The 24,395-nt window shown below is 45.0% G+C and overlaps 1 protein-coding gene across 3 annotated transcripts in view; it reads right to left on the reverse strand.

Annotated features, from left to right (window-relative positions):
• The window catches only part of LOC122543353 (electroneutral sodium bicarbonate exchanger 1-like), a 264,715-nt gene that overhangs the window by 60,502 nt on the left and 179,818 nt on the right, over positions 1-24,395 (reverse strand). For all 3 annotated transcript variants that reach the window (XM_043681942.1, XM_043681941.1, XM_043681940.1), the window contains exons 16-17: positions 15,114-15,275; positions 13,858-14,109 (exon numbers count right to left, since the gene is read on the reverse strand). In XM_043681942.1, coding sequence (XP_043537877.1) covers positions 13,858-14,109; positions 15,114-15,275 — 414 coding nt within the window. The remainder of the gene's footprint in view (positions 1-13,857; positions 14,110-15,113; positions 15,276-24,395) is intronic.

Consider the following 24,395-nt stretch of genomic DNA (forward strand, 5'->3'; position numbering starts at 1 on the left):
TTGCTAGTGGTCTTCATGCGTTAACCCTTCCCATGCTTTCATGTTCCATAAGAGTGCAATAGGTGGATGGAGGTGGGGGTAAAGATGATAGATCAGAGAGGACTCCACCTCCATCTCTCTGACCTATCACCTTTACCCCCACCTTCATCTCTCTGACCTGTCACCTCTCCCCCCACCTCCATCCACCTATTGCACTCTCAGCTACTTTCCCCCCAGCCCCACCCCCTCTCCCATTTATCTCTCAGCCCCCTTGGGCAACCCCCTCATTCCTGATTAAGAGCTTATGCTCAAATGTCGATTCTCCTGCTCCTCAGATGTTGCCTGACCTGCTGTGCTTTTCCAGCACCACACTTTTCAACATTCATCTTTACTGCAAATATGACTTTATCAAGGAGAATTTTCGCCATATCTGGATCATCCATTTGATGATAAGTGAAAATCTCACTGATTCCTATGTTCTATTTCTGTATTGAAGATGGCATCTTGGTTCTGATAACCTAGGCAAGCAAATCCATTTAGAAATGTGCACAGAATTTCTTTTTTGAAGATGAAATAACTGCACAGAAGCCAGTATCCCATCACCAAGCCATCTTTATTTACACATGCACAGTACATCGACTCTGACCAGCTTGCGCGGAGCCAGTCCCTAGAGTGAACAGAACCCCAACACTCCTGTTTATATCTGTCAGCCAGAGCTCCCTGATTGACCAGGTCAACAGCCTCAATCAAGGATCTCATAGTCAGTGAGATCCAGCTGGTCCTGCTCCAATCACTACAGAAGACTCATTTGCCTCTCTTTTGGACATACTTTAAACTTCGCAAAGAAAACAAAGCTTTAAAAATAGGAAAGTAAAATCTAATTTGCTATTTATGTCATGTGCTACTTCCTTCTGGAATGGCCAACTGCTTCCTGGACCTCGTGCCTGAGGTCACTGCTAAGAAGACTGCAAACTCCCCAGGACCCCCAAACCATTATTCCTGCAGCTTTCAACTCAAATCCCTGACTGGAGGTGATGTCACCTTGTTGAAGCTGGCTCCCTTCCCAGAGCCTGCTTCAACAATCTCAAAATTTTACAATTTGTCTGGAGTGGAAGTGGTTGCGTGGCCCAGCAATGAGTTCCAAAGGCCTGGGCTTTGTTCTGGTGGTTGGAGATTCGTAGGATTCATTGGCCATCCATACACAGCAGTCAGGGATATGCTGCGTGGAGGGCTGGAGGATTCCTTCATTGGCCATCCAGTGCATGGATGATCAAGAGGCATTTGTGGGTTTTTGTTTTCCCAGTGCACAGCCAGGTACATGCTCAGCTGATTGAGAACATTGGGCACACTGGGTCACAATCCTCAAAAATTATGATAAGAATGTACACAGGTGAAGCGGTGCTTTTAAGGGTGTATCAACGTGAGCATTCAGCTGTACAGTCAGTCTGAAGACTTGTCCTTGCACGTTGTCAAAGGAAATTTCCCAGGTTTATTGTGGGGAAAATGGTTGGAGAAAATCGGTCAACTGGGCTGGAGTAAATTGCTTGTCAGAACCTGAGACTGATTCATCACAATTTCTAATGAAACATGCCATTGTTTTCAGTGGGGATCTGGGAAGCATGGAATAAAAATCTCTGCGACATTGAAAATCAAAGATAAGAATCAAACAAAATGTTGCAAGGCTTGATCAGTGCCTTATGCAAAGGGTAAGGCAGAATTAGAGAGACTGGTCAAGACAGTAGTCGTTGAACATATAAATGTGGGTGATTAGGCCATGCCTTCATACCAGAGATGAAGAAAGATGCAACAGACACAGCTGCAGTGTTTTCAAGGTCACTACTAATCTGGTACTGTGTGCTGAGCAGTATTATAGAGTCATAGAGTCATAGAGACGTGCAGCATGGAAACAGACCCTTCGGTCCAACCCGTCTATGCTGACCAGATATCCCAACCCAATCTAGTCCCACTTGCCAGCACCTGGCCCATATCCGTCCAAACCCTTCCTATTCACATACTCATCCAAATGCCTCTTAAATGTTGCAATTGTACCAGCCTCCACCACTTTCTTTGGCAGCTCATTCCATACATGCACGACCCTCTGTGTGAAAAAGTTGCCCCTTATTGTTTGCCTTTAATCAATGACCTATTTGCTGGAATAGCTGGAGGTCAGCTTTTCAGTTAAATTGATCTGAGTCAAGCCTATCTCCAGATGAATGTAGATTCTGAATCACAGAAATACCTGACAATTTTAGCACATAAAAGATCTATTCAAATACAAGAGAATTCCTTTTGGAAGCACAGCTGCACCTGGTTTATTCCAAAGTGTCATGGATCAGATTCTAAATGGATTGGAAGGAGTCCAACGTTACCTCAAAGATAATTTAGTCATGGAGAGAAACAAAAAGAGCATCTCCACAATTTAGATACAACTCTGCAGAGATTTGAAGATTATGGATTAAGAGTGAGGAAAGACAAATGTGAAATTTTTAAATCTTCCACTGAATATTTACACTATGTCATTTATGCTAAGGGACTACACAAGTCACCTTCAAAAGTAAAAGTCACAACTGAGGCACCAGGATCTAAAAATGTAAACCAACCATAATCAATTTTGGGCTTGCTAAATTACTGTGGCAGGTTTGTCCCAAATCTTACAACCATTCTCAAGTTGTTGCAAAATATATGATGCCAAAACAAGAATTTGAAATTGGAAGATCAATGTGAAACAGCCTTTACACAAGCTAAAGAAATTTCATTAAAGTTAAAGTTCTGACTCATTTTGACCCAAAGTTATCATCGCAACTAGCATGTGATACATCACCATATGGAGTAGGAGCAGTCATTTCTCACATATTACCCAATGTGGAAGAGAAGCCAATAGCGTTTGCTGCAAAAATCATTAAACAAAGCAGAAATGGACTATACACAGATAGAGAAAGAAGCTCTCGGAGTCATTTTTGACATTAGATAATTCCACCAATAACTGTGTGGCCAGGAATTTACCCTATTAACAGACCACAGACCATTGACCACAACATTTGGGCCTCATTACAGGGTTACCTTCTCTAGCATCAAGCCAAATGCAGAGGTGGGCATTGTTACTATTAACCATTACATACAATTAAATATTTGCAATCAGACTTACTTGGCGATGCTGATGGGTAGTCTAGATTACCTTTGCTAAATGAATCGACTACAAACAGTCCTTATATACACATTTTCTACTTCAAACAAGTAGAGAATACTCCAGTAATGGCAGGACAAGTTAAGAAGTATACTGGAAATGATTAATTACTGTCAAAAGTGATAGACATGGTACTTTGTAGCAAGATCATAGGAATAACCCATATGGTCACATGGAAGCTAGAACTGTCCTTACCAGTGGGATGTCTCCTATTGCGGGTCATTATTCCACCACAGCTAATGAAGTGTGTGTTAAATCAGCTCCACAATAAGTCAGTGTGGCATTGTGAGAAGGAGATAACTAGGCTATTTTTGGTGGCCAGGACTCAATACTGAAATTGAGAAGACAGGAACACGTGCAGTGTGGGCAAGAGCTTACAACCTATTTCCATTAGCACCATTATGCCCATGGGAATGGTCAGAAAGGTCACAACAAAATAATTTGTATTCACTACACTGTACCTTTTGAAGGGTGAATGTTTCTCATAGTGGTTAATGCACATACGAAATGGTCCAAAGTTGCCATTAAGATGACATCATCTTCAGAGAAAACCATTGGAAGACAGGGAGAGATCTTGAAGAGGCTTGGTTATCCAGAATAGCTTGTTAGCTATAGTGATCCACAGTTTATAGTACGTAAAATGTCTAAAGCAGAATAAAATTCAATATATCCAGTCAGGTCCTTATCATCTAGTTACAAAATGGTTTGCCAGAAAGGTTTGTCCAAATACAAACCTTTCTGTATTTGGAGGATCCCAAGTCGGAAGATGAGGCATTCTTCCTCCAGTTGGGGGTGGCTTGGATTTGGCGGTGGAGGAGGCCCAGGACTTTAGGTCCTTGGCGGAGTGGGAGGGGGAGTTGAAGTGGTCGGCCATGGGGCGGTGGGTTGTTCTTCCTCCAGTTGGGGGTGGCTTGGATTTGGCGGTGGAGGAGGCCCAGGACTTGTAGGTCCTTGGCGGAGTGGGAGGGGGAGTTGAAGTGGTCGGCCATGGGGCGGTGGGTTGTTTAATGTGTGTGTCCCAGAAATGTTCCCTGAAATGTTCTGCGAGTTGGCGTCCTGTCTCCCAATACAGAGGAGGCCACGCCAAGACCAATGGATGCAGTAGATGAGGTGGGGTCGTGGTTGAGGGGGCAGTAGGAGGAGGTGTCAGCGAGTTGACATCTAGGTTCGGTGAGGTCGAGGTCAGTGTCCGCTGGTTTGATGGTGAGGCTGGGGTTGGAGCGGAGGAAGTGGTGAGAGATTGGAGTGGGTGAGGAAGGTGGACAAGTTGATGTGGTCAATGTCACAACTGGAGTTGGAGATAAAGGGTCGAGGGAGGGTAAGAGGACAGCGTTGTGTACAAGAGGGTGGAGTATGTTGGAGGTGGGAGAAGGGGTCTTTGGAGGGTGGGTGGGAGTCACGATTGAAAGAGTAAGCACAAAGGTGGAGGTGATGGGAGAAAAGTTCAATGTCACAATGCATACGGAATTCATTGATCCGGGAGGGTACTGGGATGAAGGTGAGACTGATGACTGATCGTTCATCCTCAGCAAGAGGGAGGTCTAGGAAGGATGGTAAAAAAACACAGCAAGGCTGGGGCCTGGTGTAGAACTGGAGACTGTCTCTGGAGTGCAGGCGATCATGTGATTGTGAGTGACATCATAGGTGAGATCACCGGAGGAAGTGACATGAACAGTGGTGGTCATGAGGGCAAAAGTGGTGTGTGTTCGGGGCAACTGCAGGGGCAGAAGTGATGTCCTAAGCGGCGTTCGTTGAAGTGGTGCTATCGGCAGTGGCCACGCGGGTGGCATGGTCGTCGGCAGTGTTCCAGTGAAGGGTGGAAGTGGGGGGTAGAAGTGGCATAAGCGGCGGCAACCACGGGGGCAGAGGTGACATCCTTGGCGGCACTTGTGGAGGCATCAGTGGCATTCACAGAGGCCGTAGTTCTGGCGGCGATTGCGGAGACAGAGTTACCGGCAGCGATGGCAGACGCGGTAGTTCTGGCGGCGATCGCGGAGGCAGAGTTACCGGCAGCGATGGCAGATGCGGTAGATCTGGCAGTGATCGTGGACGCAGAGTTACTGGCAACGATTGCAGATGCAGTAGATCCGGCAGTGATCCCGGAGGCAGAGTTACCGGCAACGATTGCAGATGCGGTAGTTCTGGCAGTGATCGTGGTGGCGGACTTACTTGCGGTGTCCGCGGAGACCCTAGCTCTAGCAGTGATGGCAGAGGTGGAGGTACAGGCAGTGTTTGCAGAAGCGGTATGGTCAGTGGTGGCCGCAGTGAGCTTGGCAGTGGATAACAGTGTCCGATCAGTTCCAGAGGTCAAGGGAAGGGTCTGGAATTGTTGAGGAATCCCGGATTTGCAGGTAAGTACATGAGAGTTTGGTTTACTTACATTCCTTAATGTCCGATAAGTTGTAGAAAAAGCATTTGTTGAGTGTGTGGATCCTTCTCAGGATGAAGAATAGCAGAGGTCCATGGCAGGTCTGGGACAGTGTGGCACTGAGATGGGGCAGGGCTGACTGCAAGGAGAGTAGGTGACGGTGCATGGCTGCGAGCATGGAGCAGAGGATCCGGAGGGAGAACCATTTCTGGAGGCTTTCGATTTGCTGTAGGTAGAGGTTGTCCTGGTCAGATCCAAATTGTGATGCTCTGAACGTAGTCTGGAGTCCATGGGGGATGAGTTGATTGCGTAGGCAGATGATGAGGAAGGAGATGTGGCTGTAGTAGCGGGTCTGCTTCAGGACGTGGTTGAAGAGCTTCAGGGCAGAGGAGATGACCTGGGAGTGTGGTGTGAGAGAGAGACTCACTGAGATCCTTGTGGAGGGAAGAGGAGAACTTCTTCAAGGTCAGCATCCTTGGAACAGGCTTCGCAGTGAGGTTTTCAGCAACTAGGAGAAAGTGAGGACTGCAAATGCTGGAGAGTCAGAGTTGAAAAGTGTGGTGCTGGAAAAGCATAGCAGGCCAGGCAGCATCCGAGGAGCAGGAGAGTTGACATTTCGGGCAAAAACCCTTCATCAAGAACGTGGAGGGGCAAGGGGGGTGAGAGTGATGCTGGGGGTACTGACTCTGTGCTGGCTGGGCCACAGTCGATGTGTTACTGTTGGTTTCTGCTTTTTTTTTGGGGGGGGGGTGCGGAACCTGATTCCTGAACTGGTTGAATTATTTTATTTTATTTTATTAAACAAATTACATAACAGTTTACAAAAAACGTTGACAGCTGTACACAAAAGACAGCAGTTTTACAAAGGAGAGGAGCAGCAAAGCTAGGCCCCGAACGCTACCGTTCAACCATTTTACAGGGAGAGGAGGACAAACCTCAAATCCCAGTTCCACATGTGACAAGACAGTGACAATGACTGGTTGAATTATTTAGTCAGTTTATTAACTGGTACTCATTTAGTGAGGACTGATTGTTAAACTCCTGATGCACACAATGTGTTTCAGGTGTAACTCAGTTCTCTCAGTTCTCATTAGGGGACTGTTGTTTCACTGGCTGGTTACAGCCTGTGTGTTACTCTTTTCTCTTTCACTTTTAAGAAAAGGACAAATGTTAATTTTAATGGCAGGGCTTAGCCCTTGGACTCTAGTTTTCTTTCGTACGTGTCTTCACTGTTTTTGGTGTTTGGACTGAGCTTTTGTGGAAGACATACATTTTACCAGATGAGCTGTTCCTGTGGGGAGGCCTAGCCCTGGGACTCGGCCTCTAAAGATTGAACATCTGTATGTGTGCTGGGAGGTGAGCAGTTGCTGTATCCTGGAGTTTGGGATAAGAGCTTTCCTTCAGCCAAACCCCTGTGAGTTAACTGCACCTTTACAATATATTGTGTTCCTGTCAGTGGACCTGGTTCTCCAAGGATGGGACAGGACTCCATGGAGCTTGAATACCTGTGTGCTGTGGGGTGTGCATTTGCTGCCTTCAGGAGTGGACTCTGCCCTTGGTTGTGGACTCTGCCCTTGGTTGTGGACTCTGCCCTTGGTTGTGGACTCCATTTCTGACAATGCACATTGTATACTGGAGTGGACTCTGTTCCTGGGAATGGACTCTACATTTTGAAGAGAACTGTCTATGCTAATGGACTCTATGTACCAGAAAGGACTCTGTTTGTTGATGATTATCTGTCATGTGGTTTGTTGGGGTTATCACCTGTACTGTCTTGTGTGTCCCTGGGTCTAGTAGGCCGTAATGTGAGCTGGGAGGCTCATGGGTCGTCCTGAAAGCTGTCACCCTGATAGCCAGACGGTGAGTAGGCCATTCTGTGAACCTGAAGGTTGGTAGGCTATCCTGAAAGCTGGAGGGTGGGTAGGCCGCCCTAAGAGCCAGAAGGTGGGTAGGCTGCTCTGAGCGCTGTCGTCCCGAGAAGGGGTGATTGGGATGGGCTGTCCTAGAGGTGGTCGAAAAGTGTCAGAGCAGCCGAGAGCCAGAAGGCGTGTAGGGGCAGGCTGAGATCCGGAAGGCTTGTGGGCTACCCTGCACGTTGTCGTCCCTGGGGAAGGGGACGGGCTGTCCTAGAGGTGGCCGGAAGGTGTGTCAGGGCAGTTCACAGGCCGGATGGTGCATCTGGGTGGGTGAGAGCCCAATGGTATGTAGGGGCAGATCGAGAGCCGGAAGGCGAGTAGGCCGTCCTCAGCGTTGTCACCCCGGGCAGATACCGGGGCGGGCTGTCCTAGAGTTGGTCGAAAGGTGTGTCGGGGCGGACCGAGAACCGGAAGGGTCATTGGGTGGACCGAGAGCCGGAAGGCGCATAGGGGCGGGCTGCCTTAGAGTGGCTGGAAGGTGGGAGGGATGGAGGGTGGGGGAGCTTGCTGGGTTTCTAGGGGTCTGTATTATATGCACTGTTTCTTATGTAATTAGACTGTCTTGTATGTACATTGCTGGAAAAGAGCAGCAGGTCAGGCAGCATCCAAGGAGCAGGAGAATCGACGTTTCGAGCCTGAAAAAGGGCTTATGCCCGAAACGCTGATTCTCCTGCTCCTTGGATGCTGCCTGACCTGCTGTGCTTTTCCAGCAACACACACTTTTCAGCTCTGATCTCCAGCATCTGCAGTCTTCACTTTCTTCTTGTATGTACAAATGTCATTGTTACTGTTTGTAATGGTTGAAACAGATTTGAGGTTAGTCCTCATTTCCCTGTAAACTGGCTGAACAGCGGGGTTTGGGGCCTGTCTTTGCTGCTCCTCTTCCTTGTAAAATTGTTGTTTCCCTGTATACAGCTGTTAATGTTAACTGTTTTTTGTAAACTGTGAATTGTTTAATAAAATAAATCAGGAGATAAAATAAGCACTACCACAGTTAGGCAGTAGCGTAGGGAATAGAAAATAACAAATATATATAACCATGAGATTTAGAATCTCCTCAGTTTAGGGGACTGAGTGTGTTACTGCTGCTGTTGGTTTCTTTTTTTTTGGGGGGGAAAACCTAATTCCTAAACTGGCTGATCTATACAGCCAGTTTGTTACCTGGCATTCCTTTTCTATTGAGGACTGATTTTTAAACTGGCTGATTTAAACAGTCAATGTGTTTCCAGTGTAATTCAGCCTTCATTAGGGAACTGTTGTTTCACTGGCTGGTTACAGCCTGTATGTTACTCTTTTTTTTTCTTTGAGAAAAGGACTAAGTTGATTTTTGTAGCAGGGCTCAGACCTTGCACTCTGGTTTTCTTTGTTTTTTTTAATGTATTTTCACTTTTTTGGTGTTTGGACTGAGCTCTTGTGAGAAAATACATCTTTCCATATAAGTGGTTCCTGTGGGTAGGCCTGGCCCTTTGTTGGTGACTATGCCTCTCTCAAGACTGAACACCTGTGTGTGTGTGTGTGCTGGGAGGTGAGCAATTGCTGTGTCCTGGAGTGGACTTTGCCTTTGGGAGTGAACTAAACCAGTGAGTTAACTGCATCTTTACAATGTACTGTATTCCTGTGAGTGGACCTGGTTCTCTATGGATGAGCAAGGACTCTATGGAAACTGAACACCTGTGGGGTGTGCATTTGCTGCCTTCAGGAGTGGACTCTGCCCTGGGTTGTGGACTGTTTTTTGGCAACGGACTCTGTAGTTTGGAGTGGACCCCGTTTCTAACAATGCACTTTGTATACTGGAATGGACTTTACCATAAACAGTTCTCTTCAAAATGTAATGAACTCTGTACCAGGAAGGACTGTTTGTTTGTTGATAATTGACTCTGCCATGTTGCTTGTTGGGTTTATCACCTCCACTGTCTTGTGTCCCTGGGTCTGACAGGCCTTCGTGTGAGCTGGGAGGCTAATAGGTCATACTGAAAGCGGTCACCCTGTCATCCTGGGGGGGTGGGGAAACAGGACGGGCTGTCCTAGAGGTGGCTGGCAGGTGTCAGGGTGGACCAAGAGCCGGAAGGGACTTGGGGCAGACCGAGAGCTGGAAGGGGCATGGGGCAGGCTGCTTTAAAGTGGCCAGAAGGTAGGAGGGACAAGTGGGTTGCTGGGGGAGTCTGTATTCTATACACTGTTTTTGTTATGTAATTGGACTGTCTTATATGTATTTGTTACTAGTTTGTAATGACTGAAGTGGAATTTGAGGTTTGTCCTCCTTTCCTGAAAACTGGTTGAATGGTGGGGTTTGGAGCCTTGCTTTGCCGCTTCTCTCCCTTGTAAATTTGCTGTTCCTCTGTACAGAGGAACCTTGATTATCCAAGTATCGAATTATCTGAAGGCGATCTCGAGGTCCCAATAGAAACATTACATCAAAGACATGTTTCCAACACTGATCGCGTCTTTTGTTTAGTGATTAAAAGTGAACTCCGCTTACTGAAATGTTGCCGAGAACAGTCCTGGACATCGATGGGAGCCCAGACACCATCTCCAAATGACTGACCTCCCGCGCTCTCACTCACTCTCTCGGCCCACATACATTCCCTGGAGTTCTACACAGGGGTGTACCCTAAACCCCCCTTCCCCAGATAATCTCTCAACACTGTCCTGTACAGGGTAAAGGTGAAACCTGTCAAAAGGTTGCAGTAAAAAGTTGTGTGTGGGGCTGTGTGCGTGCCATTTGGACACTCACCCAACCCCAAAACAAAGGCAGCAGCAGCCTTGTTGGTGTCCAGAGAGGGGGTAGGGGCGAGCATAGGGGGCAGTGTTGGATGGGGTTGGGGAGGCAGTGATGAAAGGGGCTGGGGGCAGACCCTGTTGGGCAGGAGGGGTGGGTGAGGGGGGTGATATTGGACAGGGTTGAGGTGGGGGCAGGTGGTTGTGGATGACTGGGTGGTGTTGGAGGAAGGACAGGGGCAAGGATGGGGCAGATGGCGGGCAGTGTTGGGTGGGGTTGAGGAGCGTGCAGGCAGGGTCGGGGTCTCGCGTGCAGTGTGCTGCTGCCTCATGTGCTGGACGGGGAGCGGACTTAACAGAAAACTCCGAGCCCCAGAGGAAAGGCATTGAATCAATTAATTGAATAATCAATTATCCAAATGAAATAGTGCCCGCCCATCACATTTGGATAATCCAGGTTCCTCTGTATACAGTTGTTAATGTTAACTGTATTGTTTAATGAAATGTTTTAAAAAAAAAAACAGGAGATTTAAAATCCCCTCAGTTTAGGGGACTCGCTCTGTGCTGGCTGGGCCACAGTTCGTGTATTACTTCTGCCATTGGTGCTTTTTTTCATGCAAATGTTTTTTTTGCACCATAAGCAAGGTACAATCGATGTTGTGAATTGATGTTAATGCAGATAGGACTTGAACCTGTGACTCCCAGTCCAGGAGTAGGGTCACTACCAGTGTTCCACAAGAGGGCCCTACTGCTGCTGATGGTTTACTGCTTTTCTCGTTGGGTAGATCCTGATTCCTGAACTGGCTGATTTACAAGGCCTGATTTGTTAATTGATATTCTTTCTTTTATTGAGGACTGATTTTTAAACTCTCTGATCTACACAGTCAATGTGTTTCAGGTGTAACGGTTCTCATTAGGGAACTGTTGTTTCACTGGCTGGTTACAACCTGTTAGTCCTTTTCTCAAAGGACAAGAGAAAAAAAGTATGTTGATTTTTGTGGCAGGGCTTAGCCCTTGCACTTTGGTTTTCTTTGTTTTCCTTTTTTGGTGTTTGGACTGAGCTCTTGTGAGAAAATACATCTTTCCAGATGAGCTGTTCCTGTGGGTAGGCCTGGCCCTTTGTGGGTGACTAGGCCTCTGTAAAGACTGAACACCTGTGTGTGCTGGGAGATGAGCAATTGTTGCATCCTGGAGTGGACCAAACCCCTGCAAGTTAACTGCCCCTTTACAATGTACTGTGTTCCTGTGAGTTGGCCTGGTTCTCTATGGATAAACCAGGCCTCTATGGAGACTGAACACCGTGTGTGTTCTATAGGGTGTGTATTCACTGCCTTCAGGAGTGGACTCTGCTTACTGGTGTGGACTTTGCCTTCGGTTGTGTACTTTATGTACTCTGACAATGCACTCTGCCTACTGGAGTGGACTCTGTTCCTGGGAATGGCCTCTACATTCTGAAGAGAACTGTTTATAGTAATGAACTCTGTACCAGAAAGGACTCTGTTTGTTTATTGGTAATTGATTCTGTCTTAGTGCAGGTGATAACCCCAACAAGCAACGCCTTGTGTCTCCCTGGGTCTTGCAGGCCTTACTGTGAGCTGGGAGGCTCATAAGTTGCCCTGAAAGCTGTCCCCCTGAGAGTCGGAGGGTGGGTAGGCTGTCCTGTGAACCTGAAGATGGGTAGGTTGTCCCAAAAGCAAGAAGGTGGGATGGCCACTCCGATGCCAGTTGCCCCGAGAGCCAGAAGGTGGGTAGGCTGTTCTGAGCGCTGTCGTCCCGAGAAGGGGTGATTGGGATGGGCTGTCCTAGAGGTGGTCGGAAGGTGTGTCAGAGCAGCCGAGAGCCAGAAGGTGCGTAGGGGCAGGCCGAGATCCGGAAGGCTTGTGGGCTGCCCTGCACGCTGTCATCCCTGGGGAAGGGGACGGGCTGTCCTAGAGGTGGCCAAAAAGTGTGTCCGGGCAGTCTACAGGCCGGATGGCCCGACGATACGTAGGGGCAGATCGAGAGCCAGAGGTCGGTAGACTGTCCTCAGTGCTGTAACCCCAGGCAGGTACCAGGGCGGGCTGTCCTAGAGGTGGCCGGAAGATGTCAGGGCAGGCTGAGTGCTGGAAGAGGCCTAAGGGCAGGCTGCCTTTGAGCGACCAGAAGGTGGGAGGGTCGGGTGGTTTGCTGAGTTGCCAAGGGCGTCTGACATATGCACTGTTTTATTGTTCGGTTTATCGAACTGTCTGTATGTGATTGTGTTGATCCTTTTTTTTCTTTTTTTTTCCTTCTCGTCCCAGATTCCCTGTGAACTGATTTGTACAGTGGAGTTTGGGGGTCTGGTTTTATCACCCCTTTTTTCCCTGTAAATTGCTGTTTATTGTATACAGCTGTTAATGTTAACTGTGGAGTTATTTCACAGGGAAATGCCTACATTTCGAAGCTACGTGTGTCTGTTTTTATGTCCTATAATAAGTCAAAATATACCTGTTTCCTCCCATAGATAATTTGTCATAATGCTGAAAAGCATATTCTATCTTACTACAAATTTCTAATTCCTTTTTGTTTTCCTGAGGAAAGGGTATTGCAATAAAATTTTGTTCACATTCAGCTGGACAGTGTGCCTTTCTTAATTCATACTAGACACAAATCTGCAACACTAGTGAGGTTTTTATAGTTTCTAATTGGTGAAAGTTGAGGATAATATAGACATCAGAGGATTAGAAGGCTTAAGACTCTGACCACAAGGCATGTCTGAAGAAGGGCATATGCCCGAAACGTTGAATCTTCTGTTCCCTAGATGCTGCCTGACCTGCTGTGCTGTTCCAGCAATAAAGTTTCAGCTTTGATCTCCAGCGTCTCAGAGGATTAGAAGGCTTAAGACTCTGACCACAAGGCAAGAAAAGGGGAATGTAAAAATGAGCAAGTTTCAGTGAAGATGGAAAAAGGTTTTCCTCCTGTGCTAGATTACTGCACATTTGAACTACGAACAAGAGTTGGCAGCACAACAGTGAAATGTAAGTTATCTGAAGAATTTGAAAATGTCTCTGTTTGGCAATTTAGTTGTGCATTAATTCAATGCAATATGAAGAAATAAATATCTCAAAGTTATGCTGGGATGAACAGTTTCCCCATTTTACCTGCAGCTACAGCAAGGCCTTCTGGCCGATACCATGACTGTTTAGACATTTCTATTAGGATGGGTTCAAACATGACCAACAAGTAAATCATCCTCCAGCTCTCGCTCGCGCTCTCGCTCTCTCTCCCTCTCTCTCTTTTCTGCACCCCCCACTCCCTGGTGCCTAACTCATTACCTAACCTCAACCATGGCTGGGAGATGCAAATATATTCCACCCATGGTATACAGGGATATATCACACAATATTGCCTCCACACTGATATTTGTATGAAGAGTATATGATGAATATCTCATTAGTCTGCACTATTAAGGGTGAAAGGTGGTTATAAACATTACAATATCAGATTTCAAAAACTAATTGCAATGTAACTAAATCCTAAATTTGAGGTCACCTCATTAATTTTCTAATAGATGACATTTCATAGACATTAAGACAATCAGAATTTAGTTTAGAATCCAATTAATAATCTGTTTTGCATTCCACAATCTAAGCCAAATTAATCCTTAAAATTAGTATTCTCTGTTGGAATCTTACAATTGCAAGAAGTTACCTAATATTCCACTGTTGGCTTACCTTTAAGAAACCAGTCATAAAGACCGAGCACCCCATAAGGACAAAGATCATGAGGCCAGTGACCCGCTGTTCTCTAATGCCCAGGAACTTTGGCTGTTCACCAGGAGCTGAACATTCTGATTCCAGCTTCAAACTGTTCACATGAGAGATAGAGAGAACAGTTGCAGCTACAAACCAGGGGAGTCCCATAACTGAACATACACCCAACATTACTGCCACCATCAGGAGGTCAAGGTGATAGCCACATCCTTTCTGTGGGGAGAAAGAACTTATTACTTGAAGTCTCTAAGTTCTGGCTGGTTAATTTAGTACTTAATTCAAAGTCAAATATTAGCACAAGGTTACAAACCAAAACAGTTAACTTAATCATATGTCGACCATGCTGCAGTTTATGCAGCGGATCGATCTTAAGTCTGAACATAAGATGCAAAGTACAAGTTAATTACAGGTTAAAGTAACTATAGACTACTGTGTAACTGTATGTAACATAATGGTGCATTTTACCAATGGGCAAATAACCTGTTCCACCCATTGCCTTAAAGTTAGCTGGCATCTCATTAACCAGAATTCCAGCTGTCCTGCAGCAATAAGGTCAGGATGGAACCTCGCTCCTCCATCAGGAAGTTCGACCCTAGATAGCCACCGGCCAATCTGCACAGTTGGTCGCTACGTAATCCTAGCAATAGCAGAAGAGAATAGTGATTGCTGCTGGGACTACAAAATGCTGCTGGAGAAGAAATGTCATCTTCCAAGTTTGAGGTAATTCTGAGGATTTTGGGCTGACACAGCTTGGAGACCCCAGGGATAGAATGTTAGCTTAAAGATGCCAGTGGAAAGGAATGGGATGCCATGTTGGAAGTGGCATTATGTTGCCTTAATAGGTTCAGTGGACACCTGCTCAAACAGGAGGTGCCCCACTTCCCTCCCTGCCTGACAGCAGCCTGCACAGTGAAAACTATCAGCCCTCGTCCAACGTCCAAATATTAAGGCAGAAGCAGAATGAAACTTTTGAGTAGTAGTTAATCTATCATTTAGGGGCCTCAATTGGCCTACAGGTGACTAGGCAGCTTGATGCCTTACTCTTTACCACAATATGGGGAACAGGTCAAAAGTAAGTGGGAAGGCAGTGGACTTCAAGACCCTCCTGTATCTTCAAATATGCTAGCGGGTGTCATCAAACTCAGTTCGATGTTACTCTTAATATCCACTTTCAACAAAAACTTGGGTGATTTTTAAGAATTAACAGGAATTCATACCTTCAGCTTGTGTTCCTTCCTGTTTATAATGACAGCAGTGATCTGTTGGTCCATGAAAATAAGAATAGTACACAGCAGAGCTGGTATAATGGCAGCAATAACTGTCCACCAGGGATTTGGACCTATGGGGTTTATTAACCACCCACGATCATCTCTTGTTGGCTGCAATAAGCACATACAACACAAGCAATTTAAAAACAGTTTCTCAGAAAACTGACATCAGTGCAATCCTGTATCCTCTCACTAGCAACGTATTCCAAGGACATCATACTTTAATGATCTGGTTACTTTTGCTCATTAAACTAGATGCTACAGTGATTCTCACATAATAGATACCCATATTAAAATTTACAATCTTAAATGTAATTGAATTGCAATTATTCTTCTGTTGAACTTAGTGGCTCTCATTGTAATCTTCATTTTTTTTTTGCTTTTGCATTATTTACAATAATTAATATGTTCAAAATACAAAATATTTTCAATGGTGATCTTCACAGTCACATCAAATAGTGGAGCAGACATAAAGGGCTGAATGGCCTACTCGTGCTCTTATTTTCTATGTGCAAATAATATCAGACATTTGTTTTCATAATTTCAGAGGATGATGTCTCCAAAACCCCTCAGACACTGGTACAGTGTTCACCTGCAACCTCCACTAGCACACAGACATTCACCTTGGTTAGTACGCTATGTAGAGAAGGCTCAGGATCGCAACCTAGTGAGCACATCATGGACATGGGCCTATAGCTGGTGGAGAAAGCAGTGCCCAAGGTTTCTGACACTTGGGGACTACTGGAGTCCATGCACATACTGACCCCAATGCAGGTGACATGCCTCCATAAAATAACCAGTTGCCCTGCCTGTGTAACATCAGGTAGTAATGACAAAGGGCCTCCATATACCGTGAGTTTTTGTTATTCATTCATGGGACATGGGCTCTGTTGGCAAGGCAGGCATTTACTGTCCATCTGTAATTCTCCTGTAGGAGATGATGAGCTGCTTTCTTGAACTGCTGCAGTCCTTGGGATATAGGCACATCCATCTTGAGAAATTTCCAGGATTTTGACCCAGTGACTGTGAAGGAACAGTGATATAATTCCAAATTAGGTTGGTGTGAGATTGGAGGGGAACCTGTGAGCCGTCAGGTTTCTGTACATTTACTGCCTTTGTCCTTCTAGATGGTCAAGGCCACTGGTTTGGAAGTTACTATAGAAGGGACCTTAGTGAGTTGCTGCAGTGAATTTTGCTGCTACAATGCAAAGGAAGTAAATGGGGTGCTGATCAAACTGGCTGCTTCATTTTGTATGGTGTCAGGCCTCTTGGTTGTCTTGGAGGTACACCCATCTAAGCAAGTGGAGGCTGTTCCAAAACACTGTTGTCTTGTGCTTATAGATGGTGCACAGGCACTGGGGACACAGGTGGTGAGTTACTCAATGCAGAGTTCAAAGCCTCTGAACTGTTCTTGTAACCAGTGTTTGTATGACTGGTCCAGTTCAGTTTATGGTCAATGCTAACCCACAGGGTGTTAATAGTGGGGGTTCAGCAAAAGTAATGCCATTGAATGTCAAGAGATGAGGAGTACACTATCTCTTGGTTATTTCCTAGCTTTTGCGTGGTGCAAATATTACTTGCCACTTCGCAACTCCAGCCTAGGTGTTGTCCAGGTCTTACTGCATTTGAACATAGACTGCTTCAGTATCTGAGGAGTCGCAAATGGTGCTGAACATTATTGATGATTGTACAATCATTCTCATGTCTAACCTTATGATGGAGGGGAGGTCATTGATGAAGCAATTGAAGATGATTGGGCCTTGGATGCTACGCTGTGGAACTCCTGCTGAGCCGAGATGATTGACCTCCAAAAATCGCACCACAATTCAAGTGAAAGATTGAGGAGCCCATCCAAGTTCTGTTGACTGTTATGGCTCTGGCAGACCCAGACCCAGAAGGACACTCACTACCAGTTATGCAATCCGGGTGCAAAGCATCAGTGGTGAGGTAAGAGGGGAATGAGGCAGCTCAAACATATTCCAGATACTTCCTTCATTTTAAGAGATAGGGAGCGGTAGACACCCATAGCGAGGAGGAGGAGTGTCAGCCAGACACCTTGGGAGCTTCATCTCAGTATACTCCAGAGACCAAAAGACATAGGAATAGAAATAGGACATTCAGCCCACTGACTCTGCTCAGCCATTCACTGAAATCATTGCTAATCTGAAAATCCTCAACCTCACCTTCCTGCCTTTTCCCCATGACCCTTGATTCTCTTACTGATTAAAATTCTGTTTATCTCAGCCTTGAATAGTTAATGAGACAGCTTCAACAGTCCACTGCGGTAAAGAATTCCACAGATTTACAACTCTCCGAGACAAAATTCCTCTTCAACTCTTCTTAAATGTGTGAACCCATACTTGGAGATCAGCACTCTGGGTCTCAATTCCACAAGGGGAAGCAGCCTTTCTGAATGGACCCTGTCAAGTCCCTTAATAATCTCATACATTTCAATAAGGTCACCTCTCATTCTTCTATATTCCATGTACATGCACATGTACATATACAGGCCCAATCTACTCAGCCTCTCTTCATAAGACTTCCATACCCAGTGTGACGATGCAGTCACTTTAAAAAAGTTATTTTGTCCTTGGTTTATTTTTGGAGAGAGATCATAAAGGCAGAGGTAACTAAGAGTCTAGTTTAACAATGGAAGGGGAGCGGCCTGTTCTCTCAGTTTAGGTTTTTTTTCTAGTTTGTTTCAGCTGTAGCAGTCACAAGATATGAGAGTCCAGGGGAGTTGCAACCTTCAGTAAAGGATTCCTGACTGACTTTCTCTGAAATCTCTCTCTGGATGCTGTTCCCTCCTGCCTGTAAGAATCTGTGTTTCAATTTCTCTTTTGCCAAAAGGTGTGTTTATGGGATGTTACTGTATTGGAACAGTTAATTAGTAATAGCTACTGTATCGGGTTAGTTAAGTTTTCCAATAGTCAAGTTATTCTAAATTCTGTTTTCTTTTGTTCATGTTTCAACTGTAGTGTTTAAATAATTTCTGTTTGCTTAAAGCCGAGTGGTTTGACCAGCTGCATCACTCCTGGAATATCCACTCACATCTGTCTTTACAATAAGAAAAAGTTAGTGTCTAGGCTACCTTCTTAAAATATTTTGAGGGGGGTCTGGCCTGGTCCATAGCACCAGGATCAACCTAGTGAACCTTCTCAGGGCTGCCTATAATGCCAGTATATCTTTCCTTAGATAAGGAAATCCAAACTGTCACATCTGTGGTCTGATTAGTGTTTTGTATAGTTTTAGAAAAACCTTCTGGCTTTTACACTCTATTCCCTTTGAAATAAAGGTCAACATTCCATTTGTCTTCCCTCTGATCCACTGAACTTGAATATGAGCTTTTTGCAATTCATGGACAAGTCCCTGCATTCCATAGATTTCTGCTGCCTCTCAATTTAAATTCTATTCAGCTCCTGTAGTCTTTCTGCCCAAGTGCATAACCTTGCATTTCCCCTTGTTAAGCATCTGCCAAGCTTTTTCAGATCACATGGGTGTTCAATTACATGTAGCTAGTATGCACTTTTATAACTCAATATTCATTTGAACTGTGGCAATGTTTGCTTTAGTTGCATTACTCTGCTTGTGTTGACATTTTCCATTGGGATAGCTTTGACCAGGTATACACATTAGTGATGATGAGAGACAAAGTCATTCTCATGTCCCAGTGAAGCAGAGAGCTAGCATTTGGGGGTTGCAGTCAAAGCTCTCAAAATTGATTTCATGGACAGTGACCTTGTCCAATGAGATGAGAATAAGGTTCCTGGGCCTGGGATTGCAACACTGCAGATACCACAAAGACAATTTATGAGAGAAATTGTGAAACATGGTTGGTTGGGTAAGAAGGGAAGTGTTTGTGTTTGTCAAGCCCATAGTAGTGAAAAAACAGATACTGAGGATGTTCAGCAATTGCAATGGCACAGTCAAGGAGCTTAATGTTCTCCAGTACTGCAAGAACATTCAGGGAATAAGGCAAGTGGTGACATTAGGCAGGGTGCAGAAGAAATGGAGAGTATGGTCGTCTGGCTCTTCTTTGCTTGAGACAAGGCTCATAATCATACCTTTTTCCAGGAGCCTGAGGTTGTGGGAGTATGCAGTGTTGTGCAGCTACAGTAATGTGATATGAGCACAAAGGTTAAGTTTGTGCACACATTTTAACACCAAGAGCACAGTAATTAAACACTAAAATTAATAAAATACCCTCTTATTTAAAATTGTAGCACAAAATGAAACCGCTGTCATGAGGCAAAATTCCTCTTCAACTCTGTCTTAATTAGAAAATTGATTCTGGGTAATCCAAGATGGAGGACAGGAAAAATTTCTGGCTGTAACAGCTGCTCCTTTATTGAGGTATTTTAGGTGCTGGAGGTAATTTCCTCGAATTCCAGGAGCAGCAATTACTGTTTTATATGCTGTTGCATTGTTTTGGAACCTTGGGGGGAAAAAAAAATCAAAACAACAGCAGTTTTAAAAGGGAGAAGAACAGACAAAGGAAGCACATGGCGAGGTCAGTGCAGGAGAGAGAGAGAGAGAGAGAAACTGACACAGCAGTGAACCTGCACAGTTACTGCCCTTGCTGTTTGAATTCATGTATCACTGGACATTGGAGTGCATCTGGGAAAATTAACTAACAAACAGTGAAATTCACAACTGATCTTGGACGAACTGTTGGGCGAAGGTCACATCACAGAAGCAGATAAGTGTATTGTTTTTAAGTGGTACCTACAGAAAGTCTGCAGCAGTGAGTAGAGTGGGTTCTTTGTTTTTTTGAGATATGTCTCTTGATTAAACTTAAAATATAAGCCATAACTATTAATTTAACTTGGGGCAGTGTTTTGTAGAGGAATAAGACAGTGTTATTTTCTGGGTCTGTAGATTGTGAAGGAGCAAAAATGGCCTTTAGTAGAGTGATATGCGCTTCTTGTCAGATGTGGGAGTTTAAAGAGAGTTCAAGGGTTATTGCGGATCATATATGCAATAAATGCTGTTGGTTGCAAATCTTATCAGATGGAATGGATCAGTTGGAGAGACAGTTAGAAGCAATGAGGAATTTGCAACAGCAACAGTATGTGATGGATGGCAGTTATAGGAAGGGGGGAAAAGTCTCAGATACAGTGACATAGGTTAACTCCAGGAAAGGTAAGAGAGGTAGGCAGTTAGTGCAGGAGCCTTCTGTGGGTATACCCATTTCAAACAAGTATGCTGTTTTGGAAAATGTAGGGGGTGATGGATTCTCAGAGGAATGTTGCACGAACAGCCAATTTCTGGTATTGAGACTGGCAATGAGAGGTACGTTGGGTTCCAAGAGATCAACTGTGTTAGGGGGCTCTCTAGTCCGAGGTACAGATGGATGTTTCTGTGGCCAGCAGCGAAAAAGCAGAAGGGTATGTTGCTTCCCTGGTGGCAGGATCAAGGATGTCTCACAGGGGAAGAGAGGTCAGCAAGAGGTCATTGTCCACATTGGAACTAACGATATAGGAAGGAAAAAGGTTGAGATTCTGAAGGGAGATTTGAGAGTTAGGCAGGAATTTAAAAAGGAGGTCCTCAAGGGTAGTAATATCTGGATTACTCCCAGTGCTACGAGCTAGTGAGGGCAGGAATAGGAGGATAGAGCAGATGAATGCATGGCTGAGGAGCTGGTATATGGGGGAAGGATTCACCTTTTTGGACATTTGGAATCTCTTTTGGGGTAGGAGTGACCTGTACAAGAAGGATGGATTGCACCTAAATTGGAAGGGGACGAATATACTGGCAAGGAAATTTGCTAGAACTGCTCAGGAGGATTTAAACTAGTAAGGTGGGGGTGGGGGTGGAATCCAGAGAGAGATAGTGAGGAAAGAGATCAATCTGAGACTGGTACAGTTGAGAACAGAAGCGAGTCAAACAGTCAGGGCAGGTAGGACTAATAAATTAAACTGCGTTTATTTCAATGCAAGGGGCCTAACAGGGAAGGCAGATGAACTCAGGGCATGGTTAGGAACATGGGACTGAGATATCATAGCAATTACAGAGACATAGCTCAGGGATGGGCAGAACTGGCAGCTTAATGTTCCAGGATACAAATGTTACAGGAAGGATAGAAAGGGAGGCAAGAGAGGAGGGGGAGTGGCGTTTTTGATAAAGGATAGCATTACAGCTGTATTGAGGGAGGATATTCCTAGAAATACATCCAGGGAAGTGATTTCGGTGGAACTGAGAAACAAGAAAGGGATGATCACCTTATTGGGATTGTATTATAGCCCCGCCTAATAGTCAGAGGGAAATTGAGAAACAAACTTGTAAGGAGGTCACCGCTATCTGTAAGAATAATAGGGTGGTTATGGTTAGGGATTTTAACTGGGACTGCCATAGTGTTAAGGGTTTAGATGGAGCGGAATTTGTTAAGTGTGAACAAGAAAATTTTCTGATTCAGTGTGTGGATGTACCTACTAGAGCAGGTGCAAAACTTGACTTTTGGAAAATAAGGCAGGGCAAGTGGCCGAGATGTCATTGGGGGAGCACTTTGGGGCCTGCGACCATAATTCTATTAGATTTAAAATAGTGATGGAAAAGGATAGACCAGATCTAAAAGTTGAAGTTCTAAATTGGAGGAAGGCTAATTTTGACGATATTAGGCAAGAACGTTCAAAAACTGATTGGGGGCAGATGTTCGCAGGTAAAGGGACGGCTGGAAAATGGGAATCCTTCATAAATGTGATAACGAGATTCCAGAGAAAGTATATTCCTGTTGGGGAGAAAGGAAAGGCTGGTCGGAAAAGGGAATGCTGGATGACTAAAGAAATTGAGGGTTTGGTTAAGAAAAAGAAGGAAGCATATGTAAGGTATAGACAGGATAGATCGAGTGAATCCTTAGAGTATAAAGGCAGTAGGAATATACTTAAGAGGGAAAACAGGACGGGCAAAAAGGGGATGTAAGATAGCTTTGGCAAATTGAGTTAAGGAGAACCCAAAGGGTTTTTACAAATACATTAAGGACAACTGGGGAGAGAATTGGGCCCCTCAAAGATCAGCAAGGCAGCCTTTGTGTGGAGACGCAGAAAATAGCGGAGATACAAAACAAGTATTTTGCACTTTTTTGAAGAAGCAACAAAGAGGAATGATGAGGGCAGAGCTATAGATGTGATCTATATGGTCTTCACTAAGGCATTTGACAAGGTTCCCCATGGGAGACTGGTTAGCAAGGTTAGATCTCACGGAATACAGGGAGAACTAGCCATTTGGATACAGAACTGGCTCAAAGGTGGAAGACAGAGGGTGGTGGTGGAGGGTTGTTTTTCAGACTGGAGGCCTGTGACCAGTGGAGTATCACAAGGATCGGTGCTGGGCCCTCTACTTTTTGTCATTTATATAAATGATTTTGCGAGCATAAGAGGTACAGTTAGTAAGTTTGCAGATGACACCAAAATTGGAGGTGTAGTGGACAGCAAAGAAGGTTACCTCCGATTACAACAGGATCTTGACCAGATGGGCCAATGGGCTAAGAAGTGGCAGATGGAGTTTAATTAAGATAAATTTTGGGAAAGCAAATCTTAGCAGGACTTATAGACTTTAACGGTAGGTTCTTGGGAGTGTTGCTGAACAAAGAGACCTTGGAGTGCAGGTTCATAGCTCCTTGAAAGTGGAATCACAGGTAGATAGGATAGTGAAGAAGGCGTTTGGTATGCTTTCTTTTTGGTCAGAGTATTGAGTACAGGAGTTGGGACGTCATGTTGCAGCTGTACTGGACATTGGTTAGGCCACTGTTGGAATATTGCATGCAATTCTGGTCTCCTTATTGGAAAGGTGCTGTGAAACTTGAAAGGGTTCAGAAAAGATTTACGAGGATGTTGGCTGGGTTGGAGAATTTGAGCTATGGGGAGAGGCTGGATAGGCTGGGGCTGTTTTCCCTGGAGCGTCGGAGGCTAAGGGGTGACCTTTATAGAGGTTTACAAAATTATGAGGGGCATGGATAGGATAAATAGACAAAGTCTTTTCCTTGGGATTGGGGAGTCCAGAACTAGAGGACATAGGTTTAGGGTGAGAGGGGAAAGATATAAAAGGGACCGAAGGGGCAACTTTTTCACACAGTGGGTGGTACGTGTATGGAATGAGCTGCCAGAGGAAGTGGTGGAGGCTGGTACAATTGCAACATTTAAGAGGCATTTGGATGGGTATATGAATAGGAAGGGTTTGGAGGGATATGGACCGAGTGCTGGCAGGTGGGACTAGATTGGGTTGGGATATCTGGTCAGCATGGGTGGGTTGGACCGAAGGGTTTGTTTCCATGCTGTACATCTCTATGACTATGACTCTAAATATGTGGCCCCTTACTCCGAGATTTGCACTCTGGATCTCAATTCTCCCACAAGGGGAAGCAACCTTTCTGAATGGACCCTGTCAAGTCCCCTAATAATCTTGTATATTTCAATAAAGTCACCTCTCATTCTTGTATATTCCAACACGTACAGGCCCAATCTATTCAGCCTCTCTTCATAGGACAGTCCTTCTATACCCAGTGTGATGATGCAGTCACTTTAAAAAGGTTATTTTCTCCTTTTTGTTTGAAGAGAGGTCGTAAAGGCAGAAGTGGCGATGAGGCTAGTTAACAAGCAATAACCTCTAGCCAGCTGGTTTCCAAACAAACAACCCATGAAAGAAAACATTCATAGGCAGCTCAATCACCTTAAAATTGGTTTGCTAGAAATCTGTCATGAGTCTATTTGGCATGTCAGACCATTGCCTTAGCTTTTCCTGTCTGTGAATAATCCCTGCCCTATTTCAGGATCCTTACTTTCCCCTTAAATGGAAGAGACCTCTTATTCCTGCAACCGTACCCCTACCAAGGACACTGCTCTTCAATCTCTTCAGTGAGGATTTTGTGGGGGTAGCATACCATGATGATACAGGGCACTCTCTCTGATGTAAAGCCTGAGTGCTTTGCAGCAGTCCTTTTGTTGCTTTGTAGGTGTATGTGCATCATTGTACCTTTCCTTGGCATTAGTCCAAGGATTCCTTACTGGCGTCCTCAGCCAGATATTGAGAGGGTATCCTTTGCCTCATAGCAACCAGCCTTTAATGTGGTGAGGAGCATAAAAAAAACTTCAATCACCTAAGACGCATTCTGCATTGTACATCTGTCAATTGAAGATGGTTTCTGACCAGTGCTCATTGTCAACATGGTCACTGTTGCCTTGAATATTGCACTTCTGGAGTTATTTTTAATCAACCTGCTCTGAGATCTTTTGACAC

This window comes from Chiloscyllium plagiosum, chromosome 43 (assembly GCF_004010195.1).
Source record: "Chiloscyllium plagiosum isolate BGI_BamShark_2017 chromosome 43, ASM401019v2, whole genome shotgun sequence".
NCBI classification, from domain to species: domain Eukaryota; kingdom Metazoa; phylum Chordata; class Chondrichthyes; order Orectolobiformes; family Hemiscylliidae; genus Chiloscyllium; species Chiloscyllium plagiosum.